This window comes from Populus alba, chromosome 8, assembly GCF_005239225.2.
Source record: "Populus alba chromosome 8, ASM523922v2, whole genome shotgun sequence".
In the NCBI taxonomy this organism is placed as follows: Eukaryota; Viridiplantae; Streptophyta; class Magnoliopsida; order Malpighiales; family Salicaceae; genus Populus; species Populus alba.
This window is the reverse complement of record NC_133291.1, coordinates 5,247,765-5,274,947: the sequence shown is the minus strand read 5'-3', so window position 1 is coordinate 5,274,947 and position 27,183 is coordinate 5,247,765. Positions and strand designations below refer to the sequence as shown.

The following is a 27,183-nucleotide window of genomic DNA, read 5'->3' as shown; positions in this document are numbered from 1 at the left end:
CCATGGTGGAATAGAAAACATATAATTTTATCGATCCAAACGTACGGAAGTCACTGTCACCTTTGTTACGAGCTCCTTTCATTAATTTGTTTGGACGGGTCTTTATGGTTTTCACGCCTCAAAAGTGAATATAAGTTGAATTAGATTGTGCGAGCCAATTACACTGATCTAGCAAGAGCGATGCAGCCATGAGGGCTTCAAGAGTCTCTTGCCGAAAGATTCTTACTAGCCGTACTCCACAGTATTCACCATAGTTATCAACTTCGTGAACGAATGATGCATGAAGGAGGAGCATTTGATTTGCATAAAAGAGATTCCGAAGTCTTCTTTTTCAGCAATTGGATTGCAAAACGGTAGCTAGCAATCTAGACGCTCCTACATGTAAGAGAAAAGAAAAAAGCAACTTGATCCGTCAAGCAAGTAGTACCCACATTTTGATTCTCGTATACAGTACGTACTACTAACATAGCCTGCCATATACCACATGGGTTCGATTCATTCTTTATTAGAGTTATGTTTCTTTTGTTTGTTCTTTTCTTCCTTTATCGAGAACGATAGCAGTGCTATTACGCTAAATGGACTCCAACCTTTCACAGGATCTAGCTATGTGAAATAAAGCAAAGGAAAACCCAGGGGCAGAGATCGAGAGGATCGATGCCTGGGTGGTGAATTGATCACTTGTAACGGTGGAGGTAGTGGTAGATCGATAGCGATCCATAAAGAATAAAGAGAGAGATTCCAAAACGTCGGCGCGATATCTAGCTGCCATGCATTTTAGTTTGTGCATACAAAGACAAAATGTTCAGATTCTTCTTCCGTTTCACGTAATGCATTTGAGGTGTGGCTTTATAGCTGCCGTGGCTCCTCAGGGCACAAATGTCATTTGGACAGTAATTTATAATTATTGTATACATCATAGTGCCCTCATGATCTATCCTTTTCTTCAATGGGACCCTTTGCCAAACCTGAACCAATATCAATCTCATGACTGGGGCTCGAAAGGGACATTTGCATTAGCTAGGGAGGTATTTTGACTAGGGAATATATACATATGGCAAGCACTCTCGCTAGTGTATCTAACGTCTAGTCAATGTAAGAATCTCTGGTAATAATTAGAAGCTGCTCAAAATATATATCCGCTAATTCTTGGATTTTAGCTGGATATCCAACTTCCAGCCCAATACCCAAAAGAGTAGACGAATCCCCTACCCCAAAGAGTGACTGCCTCCTAGTTAAGGAGGTTTGGAGAGCTTTGCTTGGGAACGTGAGTAGGAGTTTCTTTGACTCAGGTCTGATACCGTGGTTGATTAATGACCTAGCTGACAGTGAGATTGATATGAATGGTTATGCATGGGCGTTGTTATTGGGTGTGCTTTATGGAACATCTGGAAACGACGTACGTAATCAGGGGATATTTGGGGAAGGTAGCACAACAGCTGCAAACACCAAATATAAAGCATATCCTTAGCTTGACTGGTTGCTCACAGATCGGACAATTGACTTCGCGGATTGTAGTTCACATATATAAACCTAATTAAGGAAGTTAAACGTAGATGGGTGTAGTAAAGGTAATCCGGGTGTGGCAGGAGCAGGAGGTCTGACAGCCTTGGCTCTTGACTTAAGGGTTTTGCGATCAAAGCTGGCTTGTGCACCTCTTTCAAAGCAGAGCTGTGGGCAGTAGTTACTGGTCTAGAGCTGGCATGGTCAATGGGAGAGACAGATTCTGCATTGGTTGTTGCACTCCTCTCAAAAGATTATACGTGAAAGAAGATGCAAACTCTGCCTTAATCACCAAGGCAAGAGAATATATATCTAGAGAATGGGATATCTGGATTCAACATGCGTCCCGGGAAGCCAACATTGGAGCAGACTGGCTAAATAATTTCGGTCTAATATATATATATATATATATATATATATTATATATATATGATGAGAATAAAAGGTTTGGGATATTGTTCAAGAAAAGAAAAGGAATATATATATTCCTTTTCTTTTACTCTCATCATTTTCCACCAATGTATTTTATTTAAGCAGTTTTCAACACATGGGTTAGCCCAAAAGCGTTTTTACCTTCCAACAATCTTGGCCCTAAAATTGATGGCCATTCCACAGTGCCCGACAATACGGAGAAAAGGTCTCGAGATATCATTGGCCCACAATAAATTGGGCTTCATTCATTTTTGGGCCTCTCTATATTTGCGGCTAACTGCAAGGGCCAGCCAGCCCTAGATAGAATCAGCTGTTATTGTTATTCTTAGCTTCACCCTGTTCAGGTCGTTGAGGGAAGATGTCGATCCTGTGGGAGAAGAGCGAGGCATGGAGGTGGATAGTGAGGAAGACAAGAGACTCAAAGCCATTCTTCTTCGCATTCGCTACAGTATGCGGTGTCGTTCCAGGTGTGATTGGGTATTTCGTGATGCAGACCACCAACTCCCGCAACCCTGAGCTTGAAGCTCGCCTCCGCCAGAACGCCCGTCCCGATTCCCTTGTACGTTTTTTTTTTTCTAATATTAGTGTAAGCCACATGTATTTTTTCCTTTGATCTAAAGATCTTTAGGAATTGCCTGCCTTGTGTGATTGGTGAACTCTTTTAATTTTATTTTTTTACTGGAATTTGATTCTGATGCCCAGACACATGATTGTAGTATTTATAAGCATATTAGTGAAGAAAAATAGAGGAGAATCCACTGGAAATGCGTGTACCGAAGGACGAGGAGTGTGTTTTTAGGTATTAAGAACAGCATGATAACTTATTTTGGTAGACAACAACAAGAAGAACGAAAGGGTAAAGCTTCTCAGGGTACCTGCTTACTCCAATTAGCATAAAGTTGCAAAATAGTCATTGGATTGGGAAGGTAACTAATAGTTGACAGATGCCCAGCCTTTTATCTTGGCAAATGGATTTCACAATAAATGAATGTTGAAACCAAGGGCACAAAGATCCCATTTCCTTCTCTGATATTCTATGGTAAATTCTTTAGCGCAGATCATCTTTTGGAAATCACAGGAATATAAGTGCATAGTAACTGTCATATATGCGTAGGTTTGTTCTCTTTAATCTCTGTCTTGTGTTCTAGAGGTTTATTGCCTTGCAATCTTGGATCATGGTTAAACAATCTTAAACTTTTTCTTTGATTTAAGCTATGTTAGACTTATTCTTTTCAGATATAAATTTGTATGTTCGGACTTGATTTTAACTGGTTTCAATATTGAACTAGTTCGTATTGTGTTAATTAACGGGGTTCAATTCTACAGTCAATGTTGAAAGCATTTTCCATCTTCGAATGGAAATGCATGTTGACAGATTTTTCTTGCTTGAATTTCTCGATCAGATGATGGGTAAAGTTAATCGAGAGAGACTGGCAGAATACCTCGGGGAGCTGCAGCGGAAAGAGGATACAAACGATCGCTATGTAGCTGCTCTAAGAGGGGAGACATTGACAAGAAACCCACATTTGAGAATTCAGCCAATACCCAAGGTGGATAATACCGAAGCTGACGAGCAGAAACTTGATAACAAACAAAAGAAGTAGATTAGTTGATGGTTCTTGCTGATGGAGCACTATCTATATTTGGTATGTTAATGTCATGGCTGGACAAGAAATGGAAAGCGATGTTTTTTTTCTTCTTGCTACGCAAAAGCTTTTGGCCTGTGTTTTATTTGGAATATTTCTGGTTAAGTAGGTTTTTCTTATACCTGCTGGAAATAACAAAGAATTTCATATCATATTGTCTCTAATTTGCTTTGGATTTGCTTCTTCACTCCAAAGGCTTCTCTGCAATTAGCAGTTTCTTGGTAGTTCATGGAGGATGATGGTGTTAGTGCCTGGGCTTGATTTCAGGCCTGGCATACGAGATTTGGAAGGAAGTGACATGTTTTATGCACGAGAACATCATTTTAAAGTTTTTATCGGTGGATAACTTGTATTCAAGCAGCCAGGGTGCAGTAAATTGCATCGGAACTAAAGTAAACTCATTGATGGATTTCTCACATTGCTTCTACCTGTTCCTGTCAATTTTTTGGTTTGATGCTGGCAAGGATGCAGATTGAAACAGAAATTCATATAACCTCGACTAAAAGCATATGGGCACATTCATAACTTAGGCTGGATTTTGCAAAAGAGATGTTTGTCTTCTGCAAAGCCCCAGGGACCCCTTGAACTAGCGGTTAATTAGTATGACAGAGTGCAGGGGTGGCTTTTGACTTGGCAAATTGCTTCCCAGATAACGCCCGAACCATGATATTAATTGACGCTATATACTTAGTTCAATCAACAATTTATCCAGACATGATATATGCTAATCATTATTGCTGAGCAAGATTATTTCACATCTTAAATTCTAAATTAATCGGTAAACAGATGTTCTAACAAGCATTCTACATCAATTTAAGAAACAGAAATCTGTGTCTGACTTCACACTGGAACGTACACGAACAGTCAAGAAGGCAAGAGAGCCAGATATGCAAGGTTCAAACTACAATTTTCCTTCATCCTGTCGTTCAGAAAACAGCTTGATACTGCTGGTGATTGGCCGGCGGCATATGGGACAGTTAGATACTCTTGATCCACAGTCTCTACAAGTCTACAACCAAGAAATGCTATTAGTATCATAGCAAAAGGGTTGAGAAAACCAAAGCAGGCAATGTTTAGGGAGCAACTCACCATGTGGCCACAGCCAAAGGCCAAGTCCTTTCCATCAGTCAGGCAAATAGGGCAGGCCTATATTCAAATTGGAAGATAGAAAAACAATTATTTAGAAAGCTATAAATTATTGACGAGATATAGCGTTCCAGAAAGAACGACAAAATTGCACAAAAAATATTGCCAAACCTGGGTTCACGACATGGTGCTGAACGACTTGAATACGGCACTGGAGGAGAGCGTGGGGATATTTTCTTTGCTCTTCCCGTGGAACATCTTTTCTCCAAAAGCCAATAGTATAAATGAGCAAACATGTAAAACCCAAATGGATGGCATGCAGATCAAAGTGGTCTATGCAATAACAATGCCAGGAAACATAGAAAATTGGAAATCCTTCTATATCTGTTTAAACCAACCATTTTAATCCTTTCCCGTGTTCAAAACTAATCATTGCCGACCAGTTTTAGAACTAGCTTCACTGCTAGAATGCACTTCTTTGTTTTGAAATTCTCAAAGCATTTTCGAATGCTGGCAATGCAGTTCTGATAAAAAATGGAACAGTGAACTAAGAAGTTTACAAAACCTACCCCATGACACCAAACTCAACGGCTGCTTTATACTGGAGAGGAATCTCCATCAGGGCAGTTAAAGCAAAAGCCGTTTCTTTCTCTGAGAGCGTTGCCTTTTTTGACATAATTGCAGTGAAATTAACGAACTGCAGACAATAAGAAAACATGTTCATAACATAAAGTTCTAGCATGCATGTTGGATTAAAGAAGAATATTAAACGGCATCAAACCAAACATTAATTCTGTTATCGGAATACCTGAAAATTGTCAAATTCACGAGCTGGGATTTTATCATCAAATCTCTGCATGTCTTCCCAAGGTCCATCACCAACACCAACAAGAATTATTGACAGTGGATATGAACTGGTTAAGAATATCAAGAGGTCACATATAGTAATTCATAGTAATCGCTTTTCATAAGGAATAAAAAAGGGTATACATTTCAGTATAAACACCATTTTCAGGCATTGTTAAAATCCAATGATTAACAAGCTTTTTCAGAACCACCATAACAATAAACGTGAAAAGGCTGGCACCCTACCCGCTAAATTCAAACAAGTCTAAGCATGTGATTAAATAATATGCATATATCTTTAAGGCTCAACCTTGCATCAACAATTGCCTTGATAGTTTGCTCTTCTTGTGGACTCAGTTCTCCATCACGTGTATTCTTTGTGACCTTCACAATAAAAGAGAATATTACTTAAATTACAAATGCATCCAGACATACAGAAACAAACAAATGCAAGCACGCAGAGAGAGCTTTGAACTCAAACCTGACCATCTGCAATGATGATCAATACATGATATTGGCCTTTACTTTTTTCAACAATGTCTATGGCAGCCTCAATCACCGGCCCGTACGAAGTTGGCCCTTAAAACAATAACATACATCTGTGAAGATTTATGTGAGTCTTGAAATAAACAAAAGACAACAATCTTTATAGGTGTAATGTTTAACAATGACTCTCCTTAAGAAAACCAAATTCCAGCTTCAAATAAACAAAGAACAAACCTGAAAGTCGCAAGTTTGGAGCAATCTTTTTGTAGCATGCCAATACTTCCTCAAAACCATAGCAAGGTGACTGATCACCGTGAAAGCTAAACACCTTTTGATCACGAGTGGTGTCTATAAGAACAAATAGAAAAAAATCAATTCAACAGTTGAACCATGAGGAGCAAAACTGGAAACAACATTGTTAGAATTCAAGTTCCAGGGACGGGACTTACCATCACCAAAGCCAAAACAGGGAACTAAGTTGTCTTCATCAAAGGGAGCCATAGTGCTTCCAATAATAGAGATGGCTTTCTCATATGGATTAGGTGTGTCTCCAATGACATGAAGACTACGATTATTGAACGAGACCTTGCCTTTAAAATGAAAATCAACACAGTGGCATCCATGAGAGATGAATCGAGACACAAACCAGTTCAAAGGAACACAAGCAACAGCGTATGCTTTAAATAGCCATGTTATAACCGTTCCATTCCTAAAGTTTCTAAAGGTCGGTTTTTCATCTTTTCACTTTTAGTTCCACTTCATGGAAGTCTCGATTCCAAATTCCTGAATAACTGATAAAGTAATACACAAAGTTTGTAGTGCAAAATAGTGGGCAATATGATCACTTCACTTGCACATACCTGTCCATTCATTGCTTTTAGTGAAATCAATTCCAACAATGAGATTTGATGATTCCAGGCCAGCTTCCCTCAGGGCATTTGTAACCTGTATAATGGAAAAGCATGTTAGATTGCGAGAACTCGACTAAGTAGCCATTGTGATTCCTACACTGAATGAAGCGACAAATCTCTGTAATTGGAATTTGGAAAGACGTGGTGTTGCCGGTAAATGATTTCCACACTAGCCAGTGTGCAAGGCAGAGTGATAAAAACAGTAATGTATGTAAATAAACAGGAGGCATTGTTGACCAAGATCATGGACATCCATTAATCATTCGCTGTTGCGTTTCGTGAACAGACGACAAAAGCACAAATTGGGACTCCAACCGTTGCTTTGATTAATCAGAACTCTCGTGACCCACGTAGATGATGGATCTACCGCATTTTTACTTTCTTTTCTTTTTAACAACTGACCATCCGTGTTTTCAAAATTATTTATATAAAAAAAATAGTTTAAAATTAATTTTTTATCGTTTTAATATATTAATATTAGAAATAAATTACTTCTAAAAAAAATATCTTAAAAATATTTATCATATTTTTAAACTGTAAAAAAAATCCAGCTCAGGATCTCATGATGCAGTTGAGGAGAAGTTATTGCGTGAACCCATTTACCATAAGCTTATTCTTAGAATGTTCCAGACTTTGTTTATCGGGAAATAAATAAAAAGTAAAAGTGTTATGTCAAAACTCATGATATATATTTTAGTAGTTATTTTTTAAAATATTTTTTATTTAAAAATATGTTAAAATAATATTTTTTTAATTTAAAAAAAATTATTTTTGACATCAACATATTATAACAATTTTAGAATATAAAAAAAATTATTTAAAAAAAAAAACACTTGCCAACATAAACAAACTTATTTATGCATTTTTTTTCTCTCCTTGTATATAGGAGAATTTTAATACTTTTACTAAAGTGCTCCGTAATAAAAGTACTTGAAATTTTAAAATAGAAATAAAGCTGTTAAAAAATGAAATAATATTTTAATTTTTGAAAACTTAAAGTTAGAAAAAAGATTATTTTTTTTCTTAAATACAATATCTTTTTTGTCCATGAAAATAGAAAAAATAATAATAAATTAGTTTTAATTTTTTTAAAAATCTATACTAAATATGAAAACTGTATTTTAAAGCTTTTTTTATAATTTCTTTACAAGTTTTCTGCTGCTTTTAAAATTCGGAAAAAATTAATATTATTTTAAAAACACTATTTAGCAAGCCATGTAAAAGATTAAATTTTTTATATATATTTTTATATTTAGTTAGTATTACAAATTTATTTTTTATTATGAACATAATATAAATATTTTTTAAGTTAAAAATATTATTTTTTCATAATAATTTCAGATTTAAATAAAATAAGATGAACATCATGTATATATCGAATAAAAAATATGAAGATGGTTTTTATATATTGTGGTTTTTAATTTTTTTATATAAAATATAATTGTAATATTTATTTTTATAAAACAAAATAAATGAGCATGTTTTTGTTTTTTTAAAATATAAAATTAAAAATTAAAAATATTGTTTTATATTAGGGATCGAAGACCCCTGATCTTGGAAAGGCGTGCACAAATTAGCAAGAAGATCGCTTAAATTAGGCAAATTGACTAAGAGCATCTCCAAAATAATATGCTATTTTGAGGTCCATAATATTAATATGGCATTTTAAATGATATAAACATGGTCTTTTTTTTATCATGTATACTCTAATAAATAAATAAAAAAAAAACCATTTAAAGAGCTAGTTGTATTGAAAGAAAAAAGAAGAAGAAGAAGTGCTTTACTTTGTCTTAGGGTCTGAGGTTATATTTTTTTTCATATAGTTTTATTTAATTAGTTTATTTTTTTTATTAATCCCACTTTATTAGTTTTTACTTTTTAAAAAAATATACATGAATAGCATTTTTGGAATAGAAAAAATCATTTGACTGATCTTTTATCATTCAGGGAAAAAAGTTAAAAGAACACTTTTTTTAAATTGGTTTTTTTTTCCTACTATGTTGGAGATGCTCTAAAGTTTTTAGAAAAAAAAATAGAAAATTTTTTATTTTTTATTATTTTCATATAATATAATAAAAAAATTTAAATATTATTTTAATATATTATTAAATAAAAAATATTTTAAAAAATAATCTCATTAACATTTACACTTGCAACATGCCCTGAAATCACAACAACAAACCAAGCAAATTGTTATTGGGTTGTCGTAAAGAAAACACTAAAAGAAATATCCTTATTCCTTTAATTTCTAAGGAAAAAAAATCCTTTTATAGTTTATTCATCAAGTGGACAGTTATTCATTCCAAAAGAAAAACATCCCCAGGGCTTTAAACGAAAAGAAAGAAAAGAAATAATCAAGGACGATAATACATGCCTGTTCTAAGGAAGAAAAATTATCAGGGATGAAACTATATTTCTGCTTGATAGATTCTCTTTTCTCGAATCTGGAACCCTTTGGTTGGCTATCAGGGATGAAACTATATTTCTGCTTGATAGATTCTCTTTTCTCCAATCTGGAACCCTTTGGTTGAGTACTGCTCCTTCCACGGCCATAACAACCTTGCTTAGACTGCGCATCTGAAAACACCCCGCCCATATCGTCTTCTTCGTTCAAGAAAGTGATCACAGGGATGAGAGAATATATCTATATAGAGCAAAAAAAGCGATAGTTTACGGGAGAGATCGTGGAAGAGACGGAGAGGATTGTTGTCGGTGGCAAAGTAGAATCGATGCCGTGTGAAAGAAAAAGGTTGAAGGAGATCAATTAATGAACTCGCCGGTGTTTATTGGCCAGATGCTTGAAGAAGCAAAAAGGTTTCTGGAGAAGAACGATTGCATGGAGAAAATATATATGAGAGGCGCAGCCAAACCGCTACAATCAATCCCTCTGGTTTCTTTCTCCACTCCATAACAAACCACACTGTGTATTTATAGACCTGGTCCAAGGTTTTATTTAATTCAAGATTGGGAATTTGTTAGGTGAATTTCGAAACAATAGCATCATTTTAGATAAGAAAAATAAATAAACAAAATCTTAGGAGCTGACTTGGTGGAGAGTTATACCAGTCAAATTTTATTGAATCGGAAACTTTAAATCAACTACTCTTAAAAAAAAAAATCATTAAATATAGTTAAATAATTATGATTGTGATATTTAGCACTAAGAAGTGTGGTAATAGTTATAGTTTAAAGTGTTTTTTTTATAAATATATTAAAATTATATTTTTTTATTTTTAAAAAAATTATTTTTGATACAAGAATATCAAAAAAATATAAAATATAATTCTTAAAAAATATAATTTCAACAGCCAGATATACTATAAAAGCTAAATAAAAGATGTGATGAGTGCTCATTCCATCACACGTTTAGGGCATGTATAATATTATAATATAAATGTCGAACATCAAAAGAAAAGAAACGAGAGTTATACACGTCCGTTCTCGCACTGGATAGCGTGGGACTGCCGATCGCACGTTTTGCGTTTTTTTCTTCAGCAGGGGATGGTCGAGACTCGGCCGATATCTAGCACATCAGGAAACTGGCCAGTGGTTTCAGGAACGATACCCTTGAGATTACGGTGGCATAAAAAACAATATCCAAAAGTCAAGAAGTTGCAGTCAACTCATAGTTACCTCCGGAGACTTTGGCATTGCGCAGTCACTGCGCTTAGTCTATGCCAATCCACCTCTCTCCGTTGGACACGTCATGATGCATTTGGTGTGGATAAGTGTTTGTGCATCCTGCTTGGGACATATTGCAAGGCGAGATCAGAAACCCTCTGTTTTTCATCAATGAGCTTGGAGTTGGGATATATATGAGATCTTATTCTTGTGAAATTTGCCTTGGACATTGATATTTTTCCGATTAGAGGGCGAATGGTATAGGCATCTAGGAAGAAATACGCAATTACTTTGCTACACCTCAATAAAATCAAACTTCGCTCTACCTCTATGAAGAGCATGTTTGGGAACGCGGTGCAAACCGTGTTCCCATCAATTTTGAAATTTTAAAAAGAAAAAAAAAACTGAGTGTGATTTATATTTTTTAGATCGTTTTGATATGCTGATATCAAAAATAATTTTTAAAAAATGAAAAAACACAATTGGCATGTATTTTGGCACGAAAAGTTATTTGAAAAGCAATCGTTACCACACTGACAAACACATTTAAAAAATATTATTAAACAAAAAAGAGACTAACTACGAATAAAAAATAAATCGAAAGATTGATTTGAAAATCTTGAAGGTCCACACAAATATCGAGGAAGAGAGGGAGATGATGAAAAAAAAAAAAAAATTGTTGCCAATGCTAAATTGACCCTCTACATCACAATGGAAAACAATTTTTTATGGTCAAATGACAGCTTACACACCATCAAAAAAACACAGGAGCCACTCATATGTTGACATATGCTACACATGAACCGACCTTTTTAAATAATATCTTGTGTTTATTAAAGTACCCTTTCACCAATTTTATTTATTGTAAAAAAAAAAAAAAACGTGCAAAATGACAAAAAAGCCTCTATCAGTCGGTTTTGCAAAATTTGTCTTCAACTACACCATAGCCATTTTATTGTTTTACAATAAGAAAACTACGTCAAAGCCCTTTGTAACAAACTTGTTTTTATTTTTTAAAAGGATAAACATGTAATTTTACTGTGTTAAAAAGATAGAGAGATCATTATAATATTCCATTGTATTTTTATTTTATTTTTTTGCTTCGAAAGGCAATTCATTTATTTCTTTCTTACAGGGCAAAAACATCACTGCATTGTTGCAAAGAGTCTGCACCTATAGTGTTTTCATGACAGCTAGCAGGTTTTTTTTTTTTTTTTTAACTACTATAATTCATATAAATAATCTAATTTTTATTTCACAATTAAAATTACTTTATAAGTAAAAATCAATGGATCAATGTGTCGTCGTATAATGGAATATTTCTTTGTATGTGATTAAGTTTGTAATCTATCATCTAAACAAGATTTTTAAATTAATCTGCCAGCCACATGTTTTGTGCCTGATAACAAGTTTATATTGGGAAATATGTTGATTTAAAAAAAAAAAATTATGTACTTCTTACATTCTAATCACGCAATTCAATCAAAAACACGGGAATAGATTGAAAAAAATATATAATAATTTGAGCTATTATCTCAAATAAAAAAAAAAAATCGCTATTGAATTCGATGCAACGTGCATAATTTGGCACGCCCTGTGAAATAATCCAAGTATCTAACTTTCTCTGTGATTGAAGTTTGCTTTGTTTATACATAAATTTATATACACATGATTTATCATGAATTAAAAAGAAATATTGAATACTTAGTTCAAACTAGTGGTTTCCAGTTATATATATATATACACACACACACTAAACTAAGTTACATATAGAGTTTTTAATCAGCTCGGGTTTTGACTAAATCACCTAAATCGATTTTAATTTTTTTAAAAAAATCAAAACAATATTATTTTAATAAAAAAATATATAAAAATTAATATATTATAATCGAGTTTTTAATCAGATCTTACCGGATCGTCTGATTAACCTATCAATTAAATTTCAAAACTATAATTATATATTCTACAGTGACATCTGGGTGCATAATTTAACTTTGAATCAGCAAGCTAAGACCATCGGGTACATGGAAAAGTTTCTGATCCAATTTATTGGGATATAATTTTATGATAGACACCTGAATTTAAAATGATGCATCTTTTGCCCGTTGTTTTCTTTTCATGAAAAAATGATAGAGACGGCCACCCAGCGAGTACTTAGTTGACGGAAATGATAATATTGGAAAAATCCGCGTCAACGTGACCTATAATAATAATTATTATAAAAAGATAAAAACACTGCACACACGTGAACTGTGCGATCTCTTGCAGGTAATTGTGGTTCAAGCTCGTGTCATTTTATTTTTGTGATCGGACTTTATATATATTTAATTCAAGCAACGTTTTCTCATTTTTCTTGTTACTTTATATATATAAAAACATTTTTCTCGTTTTCTCATTTTTTTGTTATTTTTTTTCTTGTTACTTTATATACATAAACATTTTTATTTTTATTTTTGTGATCGGACTTTAAATTCTATAATTTTTCTTTAATTAGCTTGTTGTGAGATTCTTGCAGTGTCAAAAAATAAATTCAGTGCTCGATTGATTTTTTTTTATTATTAACATACAGTGTTCGGGCTAATTTGCGCAAACCTCGACTAATCTCTATGGACCCTAAAGTTAACAACCAGGTAAATTTCCAGTGACCATCACTTTTAACAATCACATAACTCAAACCTGAAATCACGGGGAAAGTAAATATTTTAATTTCAAGTTCTTACCGCTTAACCACCTACTAGATGGTTATGGTCAATTGAGTTATGGTCAATTGATTCTTGATTGCAATTAAAATTACTGATTCAAAACAATCTAAACTTTATAGATCAAATTGAAACTTAAACAAAAACTTAACCCCTCTCCTGGCCAGCTTAGGGATCAAAGAGGGAAATTGGTTAGCATGTATAACACACTTGTCCGGGTGCGGGGAAGACCACTGCATTGTTGTGGTGTGTGTACCTTCCTCCAACATCAGAAGGCTGCCTTCAGCGGTGTCGCTGGAATAATTTTGGTGGTGGGCCTGGTGGCTTTCTTATGCGACGACATAAGTTCCAGTGTAGCTCCATAATCCTTTTTTTTTTTTATCCTTTTCCTTTCACTTCTCTCTCATCTCATTGTTTTTGGTGTCTGACTCTTTCCAAAATAGAAAAGAGGCTGCCATTTATTTGATGCTAGATTTTATTTTTATTTTTTTAATTATTATTTTTAGTAATTAATTTTTAAAAATTTATTATTTAATACTAGGTTTGTTGAGGATCAAATTTTATATATATTTTTTGCTTTTTTTCATGAGGCTACTCAATCTCATGACTCATGTCACAAATTTAATAAGTTTACTTGGTTTACTTCGATCGTTTTTTGTATCTTTCTTGTTTTTTTTTTTTAATTTCATTATTGTTCATTAAGTTAGTTGAGAATTGAGATTCATAGTGTTTTTCATGAGGATATCATGATATTACGACCCAGATTATGAGTTGACACGCAGACTCGGATTGACTCAAGTTGTTTTTTTGTTATTTTTAATCTATATCTTTTTTCATTTTTGTTCTTTAATAGTAGGTTGGTTGAGAACTAGGCTTTGTATTTTTTTTTTTCAATCCATGAAATATCTCATTCTCATAACCCAAATCATGTGTTTGACATGTTAATCTGGTTGGATCAAAGTTGTTTTTTGAGCTTTTTTTTTTAAATTAAATATATATTTTTTATTTTTTAATATTTGATTGTTTTATATATTTTTTAATATTTCTAAACTAATTAAAAATATATTTAGATATTATTTCATTAAATTTCATTTTTTTTCCGTTATGTAAAAATCATTTCACTATACTGAAAAACATTTTTTTCACAAACCAGTTTAATTACTTTATTTTATTTTATTTAATTAATTTATTATGATTATCTGTTTTTGTTGTTATATTATTGAATAAAGCCGACTTATTAACACATTGATGATTGACCCCGAGTCACAAAATTCAAAAAAAAATTACTTCTAAAAAAACATGCTAACAAATGCATGAATCTTCCTTTTTAAACTAATTTTTCTGGGTCCAAATCACTATGCAATGCGGATTACCAGCCTAGTAATTACTAACAGAAGAACGTAGTTTCTAAATCGTGCATGCATCATACCCACGAGGACAAGAATAACAGAACACAATAATATATCAAAAACCATGCAGACCGACCTGGCTTGTCTCCTCGACCAGTTTAGACTTTAGCGTGACTTTTGGGCTCCGAGTACTTTTCCCTGACAAGCAAAAGCAGCCCGGGCATCCGGCCCACGTTTAAGCCCGATAAGAAAAATATACTTCTATCTCTCTCTGCTGCATCACTCACCACGGACCTTCGGCTCCCAGCGCGCATGACCAGTAACCGCAGAAATCCCAAGCTCATTTCCTTGGAATAACAAATTCAACGAGAGAGATGTCTGAATAAGATATATAAGATGAGCTCGTGAATGCCATCGAGTAATAAGCGGCAAGTTCAATCTATTCAGGTTAAAGATATATATAAAAAAGAAAGATAAAACCTCCCAACAGAATCTCTACACCACTCAATACTCCCTCAATCAGAGAATAATTTAGTATATCATGACTCAGCCACTGGCAACTCCACAGCCAGCCTCACAACCACCACCACAACCTCACCCCGCAGGCGGCAGCGTCCAGGTCCGCTGCGCTGGATGCCGTATGATCTTAACCGTCGGACCAGGAATCACGGAATTCGTCTGTCCTTCCTGTAAGATGCCGCAAATGCTGCCGCCCGAGCTCATGAAAAAGGCGATGGCTCCTCCGCTGCTTAACAATAACAATATGTTGCATAAAATGACGTCGCAGTCGCAACCGCAAATGCCGGCTTACGGCATCGATCCGAGTAAGATGCAGCTGCCTTGCGCTTATTGCAAGGCTATTTTGAATGTTCCTCATGGTTTGGCTCGGTTTCAGTGCCCTCAATGTTTTGTCGATCTCGCTGTTGATTTGTCGAAGATTAAACAGCTATTTCCTCCTCATGCTACACCTCCTCTTCCTCTACCCCCTCCATCGCGGACGGTGCTTCCTCTTCCTCCTCTTCCACGACTAGTTCTTCCTCCTCCCCCCCTCGAAGAAGTCAACGAGGTTTTGCATCAACTGTTCTCTGTTATCTTCCTTGTTTCGTGTATTTGTATAGATGGAGTAAAATCTTGCTTGAATTTTTAAAAATTAGGGTTTTCTGCTGAGTGTTACGTTTAATCAGTAGGACGAGCTGTAGTTAATAAGGGCAAATACCCATGACTACTAGAAATGTATGCGTACTAACAACAGAAAACTTAAAATTTTAACTGCTGCATTGTAGCGGGCTATATACTAGAGGGTGGAGGACACTTCTGTTTAGGATTCTTATAACCGTCAAGGGTGACAAGCGAAGTGCTAGGGAAGCTAATGGCTTGTTCGGGTCCCCTACTTCTAAATTCTAACATCGAGAATTCTTCATTTCAAGATCTTCCTTACAAGGTTTTTGGTTCACAATGAGGCTAGGAATTAGTGAGAAACGGTAGTTGTTTTTCATTAAGATTTCTAAAATACTTTAGAACGGGTTATAAAACGTTGCTTTTATGAGGTTCTCTGATGATTATTGTTAGAGGAATCTGACAGATTGATTGCAAATTTGATTTCTGGGTTAATTTATGAAGAAAAGGAAAAAAAGACTGCTATCAGTTAAGATCATTCCCTGGAAGTAAGCGTGATACTTTGTGAGGATGAAGAAAATGTTGTGAAGTTTTTCATTGAACTTTCGGATGGAATTTAGAGATCACAATCATGTAATAGACTTGAAATATCTGTAACCTAGTTGGACTTGGACGTCTAACTAGAAGGCTCAAGCATTACTGTATAACACGTGAAATCTTAAACAAAATCCATTTGTCTGAGAAAAATCAGGCGACGATTTATGAAACAGGATCCTAGACCTTGCTTTTGACAATTTCTAGCAAATATAGAAATAACCTCAAACCTACTGATACATTTGGAAAATTGTAGCTTGGCAAACTTAAAACGACACCCGTATTGAACCACCTTCATCTCCATTCCAACCAATCAAAGCTCAGTTTGCCCCACCTTCCCTCATCTAAAAAAAATAATTTCCCCACCACATCTTGTCAAATCAAAATTCAATTGATTCAGATGCATAGCCGAGTACCCTGCTGTGGGATGTCTTGCGAAAGTTCCCTTTTGACACTAGAACCTGTCAGGTAGCCATTGAAGTGGAGAGAGAGGAAGATGAAGGTGGCACTGCAGGAGAAACTTTTACAGATTATGTGAGTATTATTTCTAAAAGCTTCCTTCAGAATTTCTGTTAGGGAAGTCTCTGTATTTCTGAACTTTTGGCTCGTGTGTTAGTTTTTGGTTACTGAGCTGTAGAATTTAGTTGATGTTTATGCGGTCTTTTATGCAGCGACCTCCAAAACTATCTATTGGACCACCTCATCCCGATCCTATTGTGGAGATGTCTTCCTTATCTGCAGTGCAGCCACCTGAGCTTACTTATGATCTAAAAATCAAGGATGATTTAGAAAGTACCAAGGCTTTGTCATGCTTGCAGATTGAGACATTAGTCTATGCTTGTCAGGTTGTTTTCTACGATATAACTGATGGTTGATGATTACAAGTGCCACTACTTATTAGGTACTGTTGCTTTGATGGCAGAGGCACATGCAACACCTTCCAAATGGTGCCAGGGCTGGATTTTTCATTGGAGATGGAGCTGGTATGTGTAAGGGTAGAACAATTGCAGGATTGATATGGGAAAACTGGCGCCACGCGAGGAGGAAAGCTTTGTAAGTTGTGGGTTACAATGACTGCATTCTATGCAGATCTTCATTTTATCCTTACCCTCAGTTTTTTTTTTTTGTGCGGCTATTACTGATTTTCAAGTTATTTAGATCTGCATTTGCAGCTGGGAGGATGCTGTATTTCAACCCATGTTATATAATGCTTTTCTTCTCCTTAATGCTCTTATGCAGGTGGATTTCTGTTGGTTCAGACTTAAAGTTCGATGCAAGAAGAGACTTGGATGATGTTGGTGCAGCACATATCGAAGGTAAATCCTTAAGCCTTTCCTAGCTTATGAGATGATTTTATGCGATAATAATACTCTGTTTTAGCTATTCAACAGACGGGATTAATGGTTGATGTAACATAACATTTGAAATCAGAATGATTCAAGATTGGGCGTGGAAGGGTTTGCTTTAATGCGTCCAGTTATAGAAATCTGGAAGAAGAGAGTTTAAGGACCCTAGAGGATCTTTGTCTTGCTTTGGTGGTTGAATAAATGTTCTGTTAATTAATTTTTCTGCAATATTTATACGGATTAGAGGATCTTTGTCTTGCTTTGTTTATTTCATCGTTGCAGCTCTGCTTCTGGAATGTTTAAGATTGTCAGACCTGCTGTTGGGGAGTCAGTAAGGTATCAGATATTACCAGGTGTAGTCAAAGCTTATATTGAATCTGATGTGTTTACTGACTCATTTTTTTTTCCTCCAGGGAAATGCCCCTGGCAGAGTTGAAAAACAAATTAGAAAATTGCTGTCGTTAGATAAGGCTCGTAGTGGTTGGGAAGACGAGTATGAAGTTTCATCTAAACAGGTACGAAAGGGTGTTGAATATATGTTCAGATGAGAAATCCTGTTGGTGTTGATAATTTGCAATGTTAGGTATAGCATAACCACTGAGCTAAAATGGTAGATTAACTGATGATGAAAAACTGTTTTGCATCTATTGTTTCAACATTTTCATACTTATGAACTATTTTAGGACATGAAAATATGAGTTTTGTTCTTTGATGTGTGTTTCTCTTCATCTTTTGTGTTCGAACTGGTAAAGAACTTGATGCAAGCTTTGACCTTCCAACTCGAGTTTCAGCAGCCAGAAATAAGTTTTGTGTGAATATTCAAATTAGCATATTCCCTGCAAAGTTTCCTGTTTGTAATGTGTCCGTACTTAAATGGGGAATCATATACTGGAGTCAACAGATAATACAATGTGGAAAGTTTATGATGCTGCAACAAGGCAAGTGACTTGGAGACAATTGGATGGAATATTCTTACTTTGATTGATTAATGACAATGCTACCTTGCTGTTAGTGTCCAGCTGACCCCTTTTAATGTAGAGAAACAGAATCATGCCAAAGTGAAAGGTGCATATCTTGTATATTCTCCAGCATACTGTGTGACTTCTTCAGTCCCCTTTTTTTGTATTGTACTTGTAAAATTCTATTGATCAATCTGAAATCTAATAATTTTCTTCTTGAATTGACTATTTGCTCCGTATAGACCTGATGCATAAACTTTTTGTTAATTCTTCAGTTACCTTGTTGTTCTTATCATAGCTTACTGTTAATTTTTCCTGCAGTGCATGCATGGCCCCAATTGCAGGCTTGGAAACTTTTGTACAGTTGGCAGAAGAAGACAGGAAGTAAATGTTTTGGGTGGTCTTATTCTTCCTGTTTGGGGAACTATCGAGAAAGCCCTTTCTAAGCAGGCAACAAAGGGATTTTTAATGATTTTCTAATTTTCATGACCATGATGTTTAGTCAATTCTATGTTGCTCATTTTTCAATTCTATGTCCTTTCTGCTATTGAACACATAAGAGCCCGGGGTGTCAGTTTTACTTTAATTGATCCTCTTCAAGTTTCTTTTTTTTAATTTGTGGCGCTTCATCACTGGAATCAATTTTTTTACTGCATTCTACTTGTTATGCAGATGTTATTTTATGCCGCAAGCTTCTTTCTATGGACCACCCTTTTGAAACATTTTGCAAGAGGGTCTTAGATTATGTAGGGTCAAAGTAAACGTGATTCCAATTCCCTGTGTTCGAGTTGGGCATTCTCTTGATGGATCTAGGTGGTTGATCCATAATTTTGAAAATGTACTTTTAAGTCTGATTTACTTTTCTGTTGGAGAGATAACCCATGAGAAAATGAGGTGGAAAAATAGGTTACATTCTTAGTCGAGTCCTAGCCTGGTAAGCAGGTTTTCTTCCTTTCTCTGTTTTTATGGATTACTTGAAAAATAGTTGTTGGTTATGATGTGCATCTTTTTAGGTATTAGAAATAAATATGTTAACTCAACTGAACAACTTATTGCATTAGTGACACAAGTTTCAGAATATTAAGCGGAAGGAACCATAAATAAAGCCTTTGAAGTGTGCTGTGATTTCTATGCATGGTCAAGTTCTTTATACTACTGCCTTGTGCTTAAAATTTTTGGCTATCTTTTTAACATAAAATGGAGATTTTATGAGAATTGGACTTTTTATTGACGGGACTTCTGCCAAGTCATTTATTGCTGGGATTCCTTTTTCCATTTCCCTGACTGTGTGTCAACAAGAAGAAACCAAAGGCTTCAATTTGTTTCCTTTTAGCATTTGCCTGCTAATACAATTGTTCAACAGTAATTTCCTTGTTACTTCTAATGGGTTGCTTTTGGAAAGAGTTAGAAGTACGTCACTGGCAAGGAATTGTTTTATTTAGGAATCATCTCATGGGATGATCTATCAAGTATGTCTCTGCAATTCATATTTGATGTAACTGCCATTGAGATGAATTGACAGCTCATGTAATATTCTCTACAGGCTCGTCAAAGCCACAAGCAGCTCCATGTTGTGCGTATAGAAACTACTACAGATAACAGGTGAATTGTTGGACTCCTTGACCCGAATGCGGCTGTGGAATCTGTACTTCAAGGTCTCTCTATCTCCTTACTGTTTTTCACACATGCACGCGGTCATATCCTGTCTTCATGCACGACTTCTGTTATCGTCTCTTTACTTTTTTCCCATTACTTTCTAAATTGATTGTGCCACTCGCAACGCTGTTTTTGAACAGAAGGAATTGGTGTGACTTGAGGAATATATCTAGAAAGGATGAAGCTTCGTGCACTTTACCTGCCTCACCTCTTTACATCAACACAAGTGCACACACCTCTTTACATCAATACAAGTGTACACGCACACACTGACACATTTAGAATCATACATATATGTGTGTGTGTGTGGGGTGCACATGTGGGTTGTTAACCTCCCCACCATTTGGGGAGGTTAATGGTGTAACGAATTTTATTTGTACATATTTTATCCCCAATTTAAGATTATTTTTAAGGATAGACTTGTCCTTTTATAATCTACAATAAAACACCTTTCTTCCATCATCAACCTCTCTCTCTCTCTCTCTCTCTCCCCCGCTTCATCTTCACTTCTAGATTCAAATTATGGGCACTGTTCTCACATGTACTGAGAAGTTTTGGGAATTTGTTGATTTAGATGATTTTGGCATGGCTTTCCAAGGAGAAGTACTCGGAATTAAGATTTGAAGTTCATGTTAAAAACATCTAAAAGTCCTTTTTAGATGCGTGAAGAATAAAGTTCTGGTAGAACATTGAAATAACAATCCGCGATCAAGAACAAGCTACCAGTGCTGTATTTTTTTGTTCATCATTTTTCCAAGATGAAAACATTACTTTATGTGCTTGTTGAATGACTAACTGCAATTGTTGAACTAATTAAGGCTCAAGAAAAATGGATTTAGAGAAAAAAGAATGGGAAAATAGAGATTCAAGGAGCAAAGATTAATCATAAGCTGCTTGGTTTTTAAAGAGGATAGACACATAAACAGTGTGTTTAAGCTGACTATTGTGCCGTTGTTACCTAACTATTGTTTGTTTGGTTTGTAGAATATACATTGATCCAGTTCTAATGTGATCTCTTGGTTGCAGATTTAGCATGGGTTCAAGATATTGATGATTAAGGTGTGTGAGAAAATTTTTGCAAACTTGCTTTGCGACTTGAGAATGTGATTCAAACCTGAAGATACAAGCATGAATCTTATAATGGAGATATTAGAAAGTCAGTCCCAGCACCATGCAAGGAAATTGTGCAGGCTCATTGTTTGATTTTTTTGGCTTTTTTTTTTTGTTTTTCAGCTCCATTTTTTGTTATATAATTTTGTGCATCTCTAACAGCTTCGTCGAAGCAGTAAGTTATAGGTTGGCAGGTTGTATTAGTTATAGTTGTACACGAACTAATTTGTATAGATCACCATTTAATTATTATTCTATAGCTGATAAAGAAATTCTTCTTTCCCTTTTAATATCGTCCTCCTTCATGCTGCTTTTTAACCTATAATTTTGTAGATTGCCAACATTCGTCACGAGAAGCACTGCCATGATATTTACTTGCCGGATTACCTCTGTTAGTAACTGGGCAGGATTCCCAGCACCGTTGGATGTGAGGGACCCTTCGGGGTCGTAGAACGCAGGATGAGTGGAGAATGTAGAAGAGTATCATTTACAAGGATAGTAGTGCGAGTCTTTCTTTATGCGAATCCGCTGGGCATTTGCAGACCGGATGTTCGAAATCTGAGCATGAAAAGATGGGTTCGTCATCCGATCTTCGAAGCACCGGCAGAGTTTATAATTAGAGGGGCTTTGTGTCGGGCCACCGTATTTTGTTGAGTAATTTACAAGGATCGTTCGTAAGTTGGATATATATAAATTCTACGAGTGCTATTAAACTACCGAAATCTGGCAAAGAATCGCTGTCCATCGGAAAACTTGTTGAGGGGTTTTAGTCAAACGAAATGCTTCCGTTGTAATTTAAAGTCCTCGAGACCATATGTGTAATTTGATTAATGAGGTTCGTCGACTCATAACTTTGTGTTCATGGAAGTCAATTTTTAACTAAAATATTCAAGTGATGTTCGGGCAGACGTAAAATTCATACCATTTCTATCTTTAATAATTTGTTTTCCTTTATTTGTTGTTTTTTCAAAGTTTCAACGTAAAATATTTCACCTAAATTCATTTGTCATTTTTATGGCCGTCGATGGGGGAATAAAAAAAAAAGTTAATTACCCAGGCAGCATGTATATGTGATTGGTACCGGCGTGCAGCGGGGCTCTGGCGCCTTACGAACCTGAAACGATAAACCCATTCTCGGTCCAAGGTTTCGTTGTACAGATAAAAAGCACCGTAAAAATCAGCACAATGCACTCAAAGAAAACAACCAAATTTCATTTATCTCTTAGTATTGGAGAAGCCATTCTTGTCAGCACACAAATGGAGCTTCAACATGACGATCGCTGCAGTAGAGGCCAGGTCGCTGGACGAAACCCTGCTTCTTCAGCATCTTCCTAGCCCTCAAAACAAGCTCCTGATTAGAAATCTCACCATCTGTCTCTGCAAGGATAGTCTGTATAGCATTACTAAAAGCTCCATAAGCTTCAGCAGGATTTCCTCCTGGACTGGCATCAGCAGAAGTTTGGTCGGACTGGCAGCCACTGATCAAAATCCCGCCATCCGGTAGGGCATGCTTGGTTGCTCCGGCATAAACTTCTTGCTTACTGCCCACTTCTGTCTCAAGGGCAGGCTGTGCATACCCTTCATCATGCTCCAGTTGTTGTTTGAGAAATTCCTGGGCCAGATTCCCAACCATTCCAAGGAATCCACCACCTCCACTTTCTCCATCACCGTGTTGGATTTTATCCATGATAATCTTCATGAACTTCTTCACCTTAGGGCTTGCATCTTCTCCAAAGACATTGAAAAGGGTTGGCCTCAGCTTCCCGACATCAATGTCATCCTTACCAGTCTTTTGCTTGAGTATTTCTATGAGAGTTGAGAGGGGCAGAGACCTACTTCTCACATACCCTCGTTCACCATACTCTCCTTCAACTGCTCTGTCATCAAAATCTTCCTCCTTGCCATGCCGGCTGCGATGCAATCCGGAAGGGATGTGAACTCCACGAGATTCAAATGCATCTTTCACAGTCTGTTTCAAGAAGCTTTTAAATCTGATGCCAGAGTCCTTCTCCTCCTCATCTTGACGCTTTGTGCTCTCTCCTATTTGCTCTTTAGTCTCATCAATGAGGCCACCACTGTGGCATGAATCAGATACAATTGTCATGCGGCAACCTTCTGGAATCTGATCCACAAGATCTCTGAAATCATCATCTGTTTACAAACATCCAGTTTAAAAGTTAGCATGGAATTCGCTGGAGCGGTATTTATGACTAGCCAGTCCAGGAACTGCGCAATCGAGGAAAACAAATAATTCCAGAAAGTCATTTCCATATTTATACAGGTTATTGAGTTATTGATGAACTCGATTGATAACAACAGAAATAAAACAGAACTAGATAGTCGGTGTAGTATTCAGAGAACAAAATGAATGATAAAAACCTATTGGATCTGGTGTTTTAATTAATTTCTTGAATAATTCGAGGTCCATGATCCTCACCCATCAGCGAAACAGATTGCCAGTGAATTGATTCTCGTTGAGCAAATGCATGGATCATCAAACAGGCTCCGTCCAAGTTATTTCAGAATTTAAAACTGGACTATATCTTATAGGTACTCTAAAATGGGATCCTTGAAATATGATGCAATATCATCATGCAAAGAAACAACCACATAAAAATATACTTATCAAAAACCTCTTGGTCAAAGTTCCAACAATTTGTTTTTGTAATAACAAAGGCTGTACATCTCTCTTGTTAGAGTTGAGAGAGTGCACAATACAATTATCCCTCCAACAATCCTAATAGCTTTGAGCAATAGCAGCTCCTCCTCAACAGAATGATAAAATATTGAAAATATAAAGGTCCAAGACAGAGAACCTATCAAGATTCGATATTGCTAGTCTCAAGCGCAAAGATCAAGATATTGTACTGACAACAATCAACAAAACCCAAAAATAAACGAGTAAAACTCATGGCATTTTCCTATAAAACCACATACAATAACATGAATCCCTAGAATCAATTTCCCAGAAATCCAACCAAACAAACAATAAAGGGTGCCCTTTCTTAATCAAGAATTCCCATCCATAAAAAGATCTAAAACAATCGATCATCATCATCATCATCCACAAATAAGATCAATCTTAAACAGTTTATGATCAAATAGCAAAAAGAAACCAAATTGGCTCACACCAATCAGAACCAAATCCTTAAAAGAAGAAGAAGAAGAAGAAGAAATATAAAGACAGTACCAGTGATAAGATTCATATCACAAGGGACAATGCACTCATCATAACCAGTATCATCCTCCTCTCCAGTTTCAGCAGGCAACCTTGTCCCGTGCCCGCTATAATGGACAAACAAAAAGTCTCCAGGCTCCGAAGAGAGAACCAGATCATGGAGCGCCTTGCGTACGTTTTTCCCAGTTGGCAGTGTGTAAGAATCATCGGTGTCTATCAAGATTGTTATGTTATCTTCATAAAACCCATATCGATCAACAAGACATCTGCACATCCTCTTAACATCGTTTATGCAACCTTTAAGTTCAGCTTTTGTTCCTGGGTAGTTGCAGCCTATCAAGACTGCTTTCTTTGTCATGGTTTTCTGTTCAGTTGCTACCAAGACTCGATTCTGGGTTTCAATTCTGATATTTGGATTGAATTGGAATGGATTGGTTTTCTTTGTGTTTCTGACTTTTAGTGTGAAGAGCAAAGAAATGGAAATGTAGTTGTTGTCTTAGAGGTGGAAAGGTCGTTGTTGTTTTTCCTTAACAGTTCAGTGCGCCAACCAAATATATACAAATTTGGAGGAGAGTTCCGAGAACAAAGAATTCTTGCCTCTTCAGAAGACAGAATTAAATCCCAACACCAATTTCCTCTATTTCTTTTCTTAATGGAGTCGATGAACAATGATGCACGTGGCCCTTCGCCTCTCTTTCTTTCTTGTCTGAAGGGAAATTAGAATATTCATTGTGTTCTTGATATGAATTGTTTTTAAAAAATATTTTTTATTTTTAAAAATATTAAATTGATTATTTTTTGGTTATTTTATTATAATTTTAATGTATTAATATTAAAAATTAAAAAATATATATATATATATATGATTAAAAAAAGTAAAGTTTAAGCATGGAAAAGCTTTTTAAAAAATAAAAATAAGAGAAAAGGAAAATAAAATGAGTTTTTTGAAGTACAGTAGCTGTAATTGTTTAAAATATTTTTTATTTGCAAATATATTTAAAAAAATTATTTTAATATCAAAATATTATTTGAATCTCTAATATATTATGCTTGCAATTTTTTGAATTATTTTATTTTATCTTCAAGTCTATTTCACGCGGACAGACAATAAAAGGCAAGATTCTACAACTTCCCCCGCATATTTCTCTCCGGTTAGAACTGCACTCGACAGTTGCAGGTCTTTCGCTATTTGAATAGTTGAGATGGCGGCCAGGTGGTATCGTGATAATATACGTGAAGTCAAGTCCCTGAACCTTTCCTTTAGGAATCTGAAAGACGGCGACTTTTTGGTGTGATCTTGTGAAGTCTGCGATCTCGTTGTACGATAAAGTTTATTTTGAATATTATATTATAAACAAGTGACATTTTATCAACCATCCATGTTCTTTTTTTTATATTTTTCTTATGAAGGGCCAAAATTACGGCTTTTTTTTGTTCATCTATTCATAAAATAATTAAAAAATAAAAGAACTCCTTTCTGTGTAGAATCCTGAGCAAGATCATCAATAAGCAAATAGAAATCCTTCTACATACGCTATCACCTCAAGGAGGTTGACAATGAAGGTTTGGCTTCGAAGCCTGTTATAACAAATCAATTAAACAACGGGCCGGCCGATAGCACATCCCAATCTTGAAATATAGAAGTTAACAATGTAGTCGTTGGAACTTGGAAGGGAGGATTGTTCGAAGTTAACAATGGAGTTTTTGTACGTTGAGTCCCTTTTTAATGTGCACTTCAGCTGGCTATTTATTACACTGAAACGCTGTAAACTAGCTATTTCTGTCGAGAGTAGGATCAGGCCTGCCAGTTCCTTTGTTAGCAAGTCTGTGCAGGATTGAAACATCTTGGTGGTGTCCAGTGGTAAAGTTTAAGATCAAGAGGTTTGTTTTCTCTGTGGTTTCAGGTTCGAGTCTTAGATTGCTTATATGATGACCACTGGAGACTTATATGGTTGTTAAGTTTAGGGCCCGTGGGATTAGTCGAGGTGCGCGCAAGCTAGCCCGGACACCCATGTTAAACTAAAAAAAAATCTGTGCAGGATTGAAGGAAAATTGTTTTTTTTTAATTATATGATAAAAAAAATATATGATTATAAAATAAAATATCAATTTAATATTGAGATGTAAAAAATTATAGATAAAAATAAAAATATTTAACTTCAAAATATAAGTAATTTAATTTTTGTGTTTAATGAATTTTTCATAGTCAATCCATGACCATGAAAAACACAAAAAAAAATCACCCTAAAACCGAAATACATTCGAAATAAAAAAAAAATTACCAAGCTCAAATATGTTTTTTTGTCACATAGAACCTTTTGGTATAAAAAAATGATCTTTTTAATAACTGAATTTCTTACCAGCAGACATTTTGTCTCTCTAAATTAGAATCCAATGACTTTTGTTCTATCCTCTAATCAAAAAAATAACTGAAAAGATGGTAAAATGAAGTTCAATACCCAAATTGAACTTTGTAAAATTCAAAAAACTGGCTACAAAATATAAGGGACTCAAATAAATTCTTTGATATAAATTTCAATTTGCCATCCATGTTACTTGTTTTTTTACTCCATTCTCTTTTTTTTCCTATTCAACCTTCATTTATGAAAAAAGAATATGCAACTAGGCTCTAATTTGGTTTTAAAATG

At 35.3% G+C, this 27,183-nt stretch overlaps 4 protein-coding genes across 12 annotated transcripts; 2 read left to right on the top strand and 2 right to left on the bottom strand.

Moving 5' to 3' along the window:
- Nucleotides 1-2,214: 2,214 nt before the first annotated feature.
- Nucleotides 2,215-3,730, top strand: LOC118055763 (uncharacterized). The gene is made up of 2 exons (XM_035067748.2): nt 2,215-2,491; nt 3,336-3,730. Exons 1-2 carry the CDS (start codon nt 2,291-2,293, stop codon nt 3,534-3,536), a joined length of 402 nt encoding a protein of 133 aa, XP_034923639.1. The 5' UTR covers nt 2,215-2,290; the 3' UTR covers nt 3,537-3,730.
- Nucleotides 3,731-4,325: 595 nt separating this feature from the next.
- Nucleotides 4,326-9,886, bottom strand: LOC118055765 (E3 ubiquitin-protein ligase RGLG4). Its single transcript, XM_035067749.2, has 11 exons — nt 9,282-9,886; nt 6,857-6,941; nt 6,446-6,586; nt 6,231-6,344; nt 5,992-6,089; nt 5,821-5,894; nt 5,473-5,578; nt 5,234-5,361; nt 4,836-4,922; nt 4,668-4,724; nt 4,326-4,587 (listed from the first exon to the last, which is right to left on the bottom strand). Exons 1-10 carry the CDS (start codon nt 9,501-9,503, stop codon nt 4,706-4,708), a joined length of 1,074 nt encoding a protein of 357 aa, XP_034923640.1. The 5' UTR covers nt 9,504-9,886; the 3' UTR covers nt 4,326-4,587; nt 4,668-4,705.
- A 4,983-nt stretch (nt 9,887-14,869) lies between these two features.
- On the top strand, nt 14,870-22,311 carry LOC118055767 (protein FORGETTER 1). 9 transcript variants are annotated; one of them, XM_073410914.1, is made up of 10 exons: nt 14,870-15,642; nt 16,755-16,820; nt 16,958-17,131; nt 17,209-17,339; nt 17,526-17,602; nt 17,915-17,968; nt 18,046-18,147; nt 18,913-20,246; nt 21,274-21,306; nt 21,691-22,311. In XM_073410914.1, exons 1-6 carry the CDS (start codon nt 15,118-15,120, stop codon nt 17,965-17,967), a joined length of 1,026 nt encoding a protein of 341 aa, XP_073267015.1. In that variant the 5' UTR covers nt 14,870-15,117; the 3' UTR covers nt 17,968; nt 18,046-18,147; nt 18,913-20,246; nt 21,274-21,306; nt 21,691-22,311. The 9 variants fall into 9 exon arrangements, with proteins under 9 accessions (XP_073267015.1, XP_034923647.1, XP_073267016.1 ...); XM_035067756.1 differs by lacking the exon at nt 21,691-22,311 and having other exon boundaries at nt 18,913-19,041; nt 20,135-20,246; nt 21,274-21,647; XM_073410915.1 differs by lacking the exon at nt 21,691-22,311 and having other exon boundaries at nt 18,913-19,041; nt 19,264-20,246; nt 21,274-21,647.
- Nucleotides 22,312-22,468: 157 nt separating this feature from the next.
- Nucleotides 22,469-25,217, bottom strand: LOC118055766 (metacaspase-4). Its single transcript, XM_035067750.2, has 2 exons — nt 24,548-25,217; nt 22,469-23,508 (listed from the first exon to the last, which is right to left on the bottom strand). Exons 1-2 carry the CDS (start codon nt 24,891-24,893, stop codon nt 22,604-22,606), a joined length of 1,251 nt encoding a protein of 416 aa, XP_034923641.1. The 5' UTR covers nt 24,894-25,217; the 3' UTR covers nt 22,469-22,603.
- Nucleotides 25,218-27,183: the final 1,966 nt, after the last annotated feature.

Bases quoted from the DNA above. Each gene is read 5' to 3' on its own strand.
- LOC118055767 (XM_073410914.1), top strand. From the start codon at position 15,118: ATGACTCAGCCACTGGCAACTCCACAGCCAGCCTCACAACCACCACCA. The intron at 15,643-16,754 runs GTTTTGCATCAA...AGAACCTGTCAG, and splicing joins CCCTCGAAGAAGTCAACGAG to GTAGCCATTGAAGTGGAGAG. The intron at 17,340-17,525 runs GTAAGTTGTGGG...GCTCTTATGCAG, and splicing joins CACGCGAGGAGGAAAGCTTT to GTGGATTTCTGTTGGTTCAG.
- LOC118055765 (XM_035067749.2), bottom strand. From the start codon at position 9,503: ATGGGCGGGGTGTTTTCAGATGCGCAGTCTAAGCAAGGTTGTTATGGC. The intron at 6,090-6,230 runs GTTTGTTCTTTG...TATTGTTTTAAG, and splicing joins TCCAAACTTGCGACTTTCAG to GGCCAACTTCGTACGGGCCG. The intron at 4,923-5,233 runs GTAGGTTTTGTA...TTTGGAGAAAAG, and splicing joins GTTGAGTTTGGTGTCATGGG to ATGTTCCACGGGAAGAGCAA.
- LOC118055766 (XM_035067750.2), bottom strand. From the start codon at position 24,893: ATGACAAAGAAAGCAGTCTTGATAGGCTGCAACTACCCAGGAACAAAA. The intron at 23,509-24,547 runs GTACTGTCTTTA...GTTTGTAAACAG, and splicing joins TGATATGAATCTTATCACTG to ATGATGATTTCAGAGATCTT.
- LOC118055763 (XM_035067748.2), top strand. From the start codon at position 2,291: ATGTCGATCCTGTGGGAGAAGAGCGAGGCATGGAGGTGGATAGTGAGG. The intron at 2,492-3,335 runs GTACGTTTTTTT...TTTCTCGATCAG, and splicing joins ACGCCCGTCCCGATTCCCTT to ATGATGGGTAAAGTTAATCG.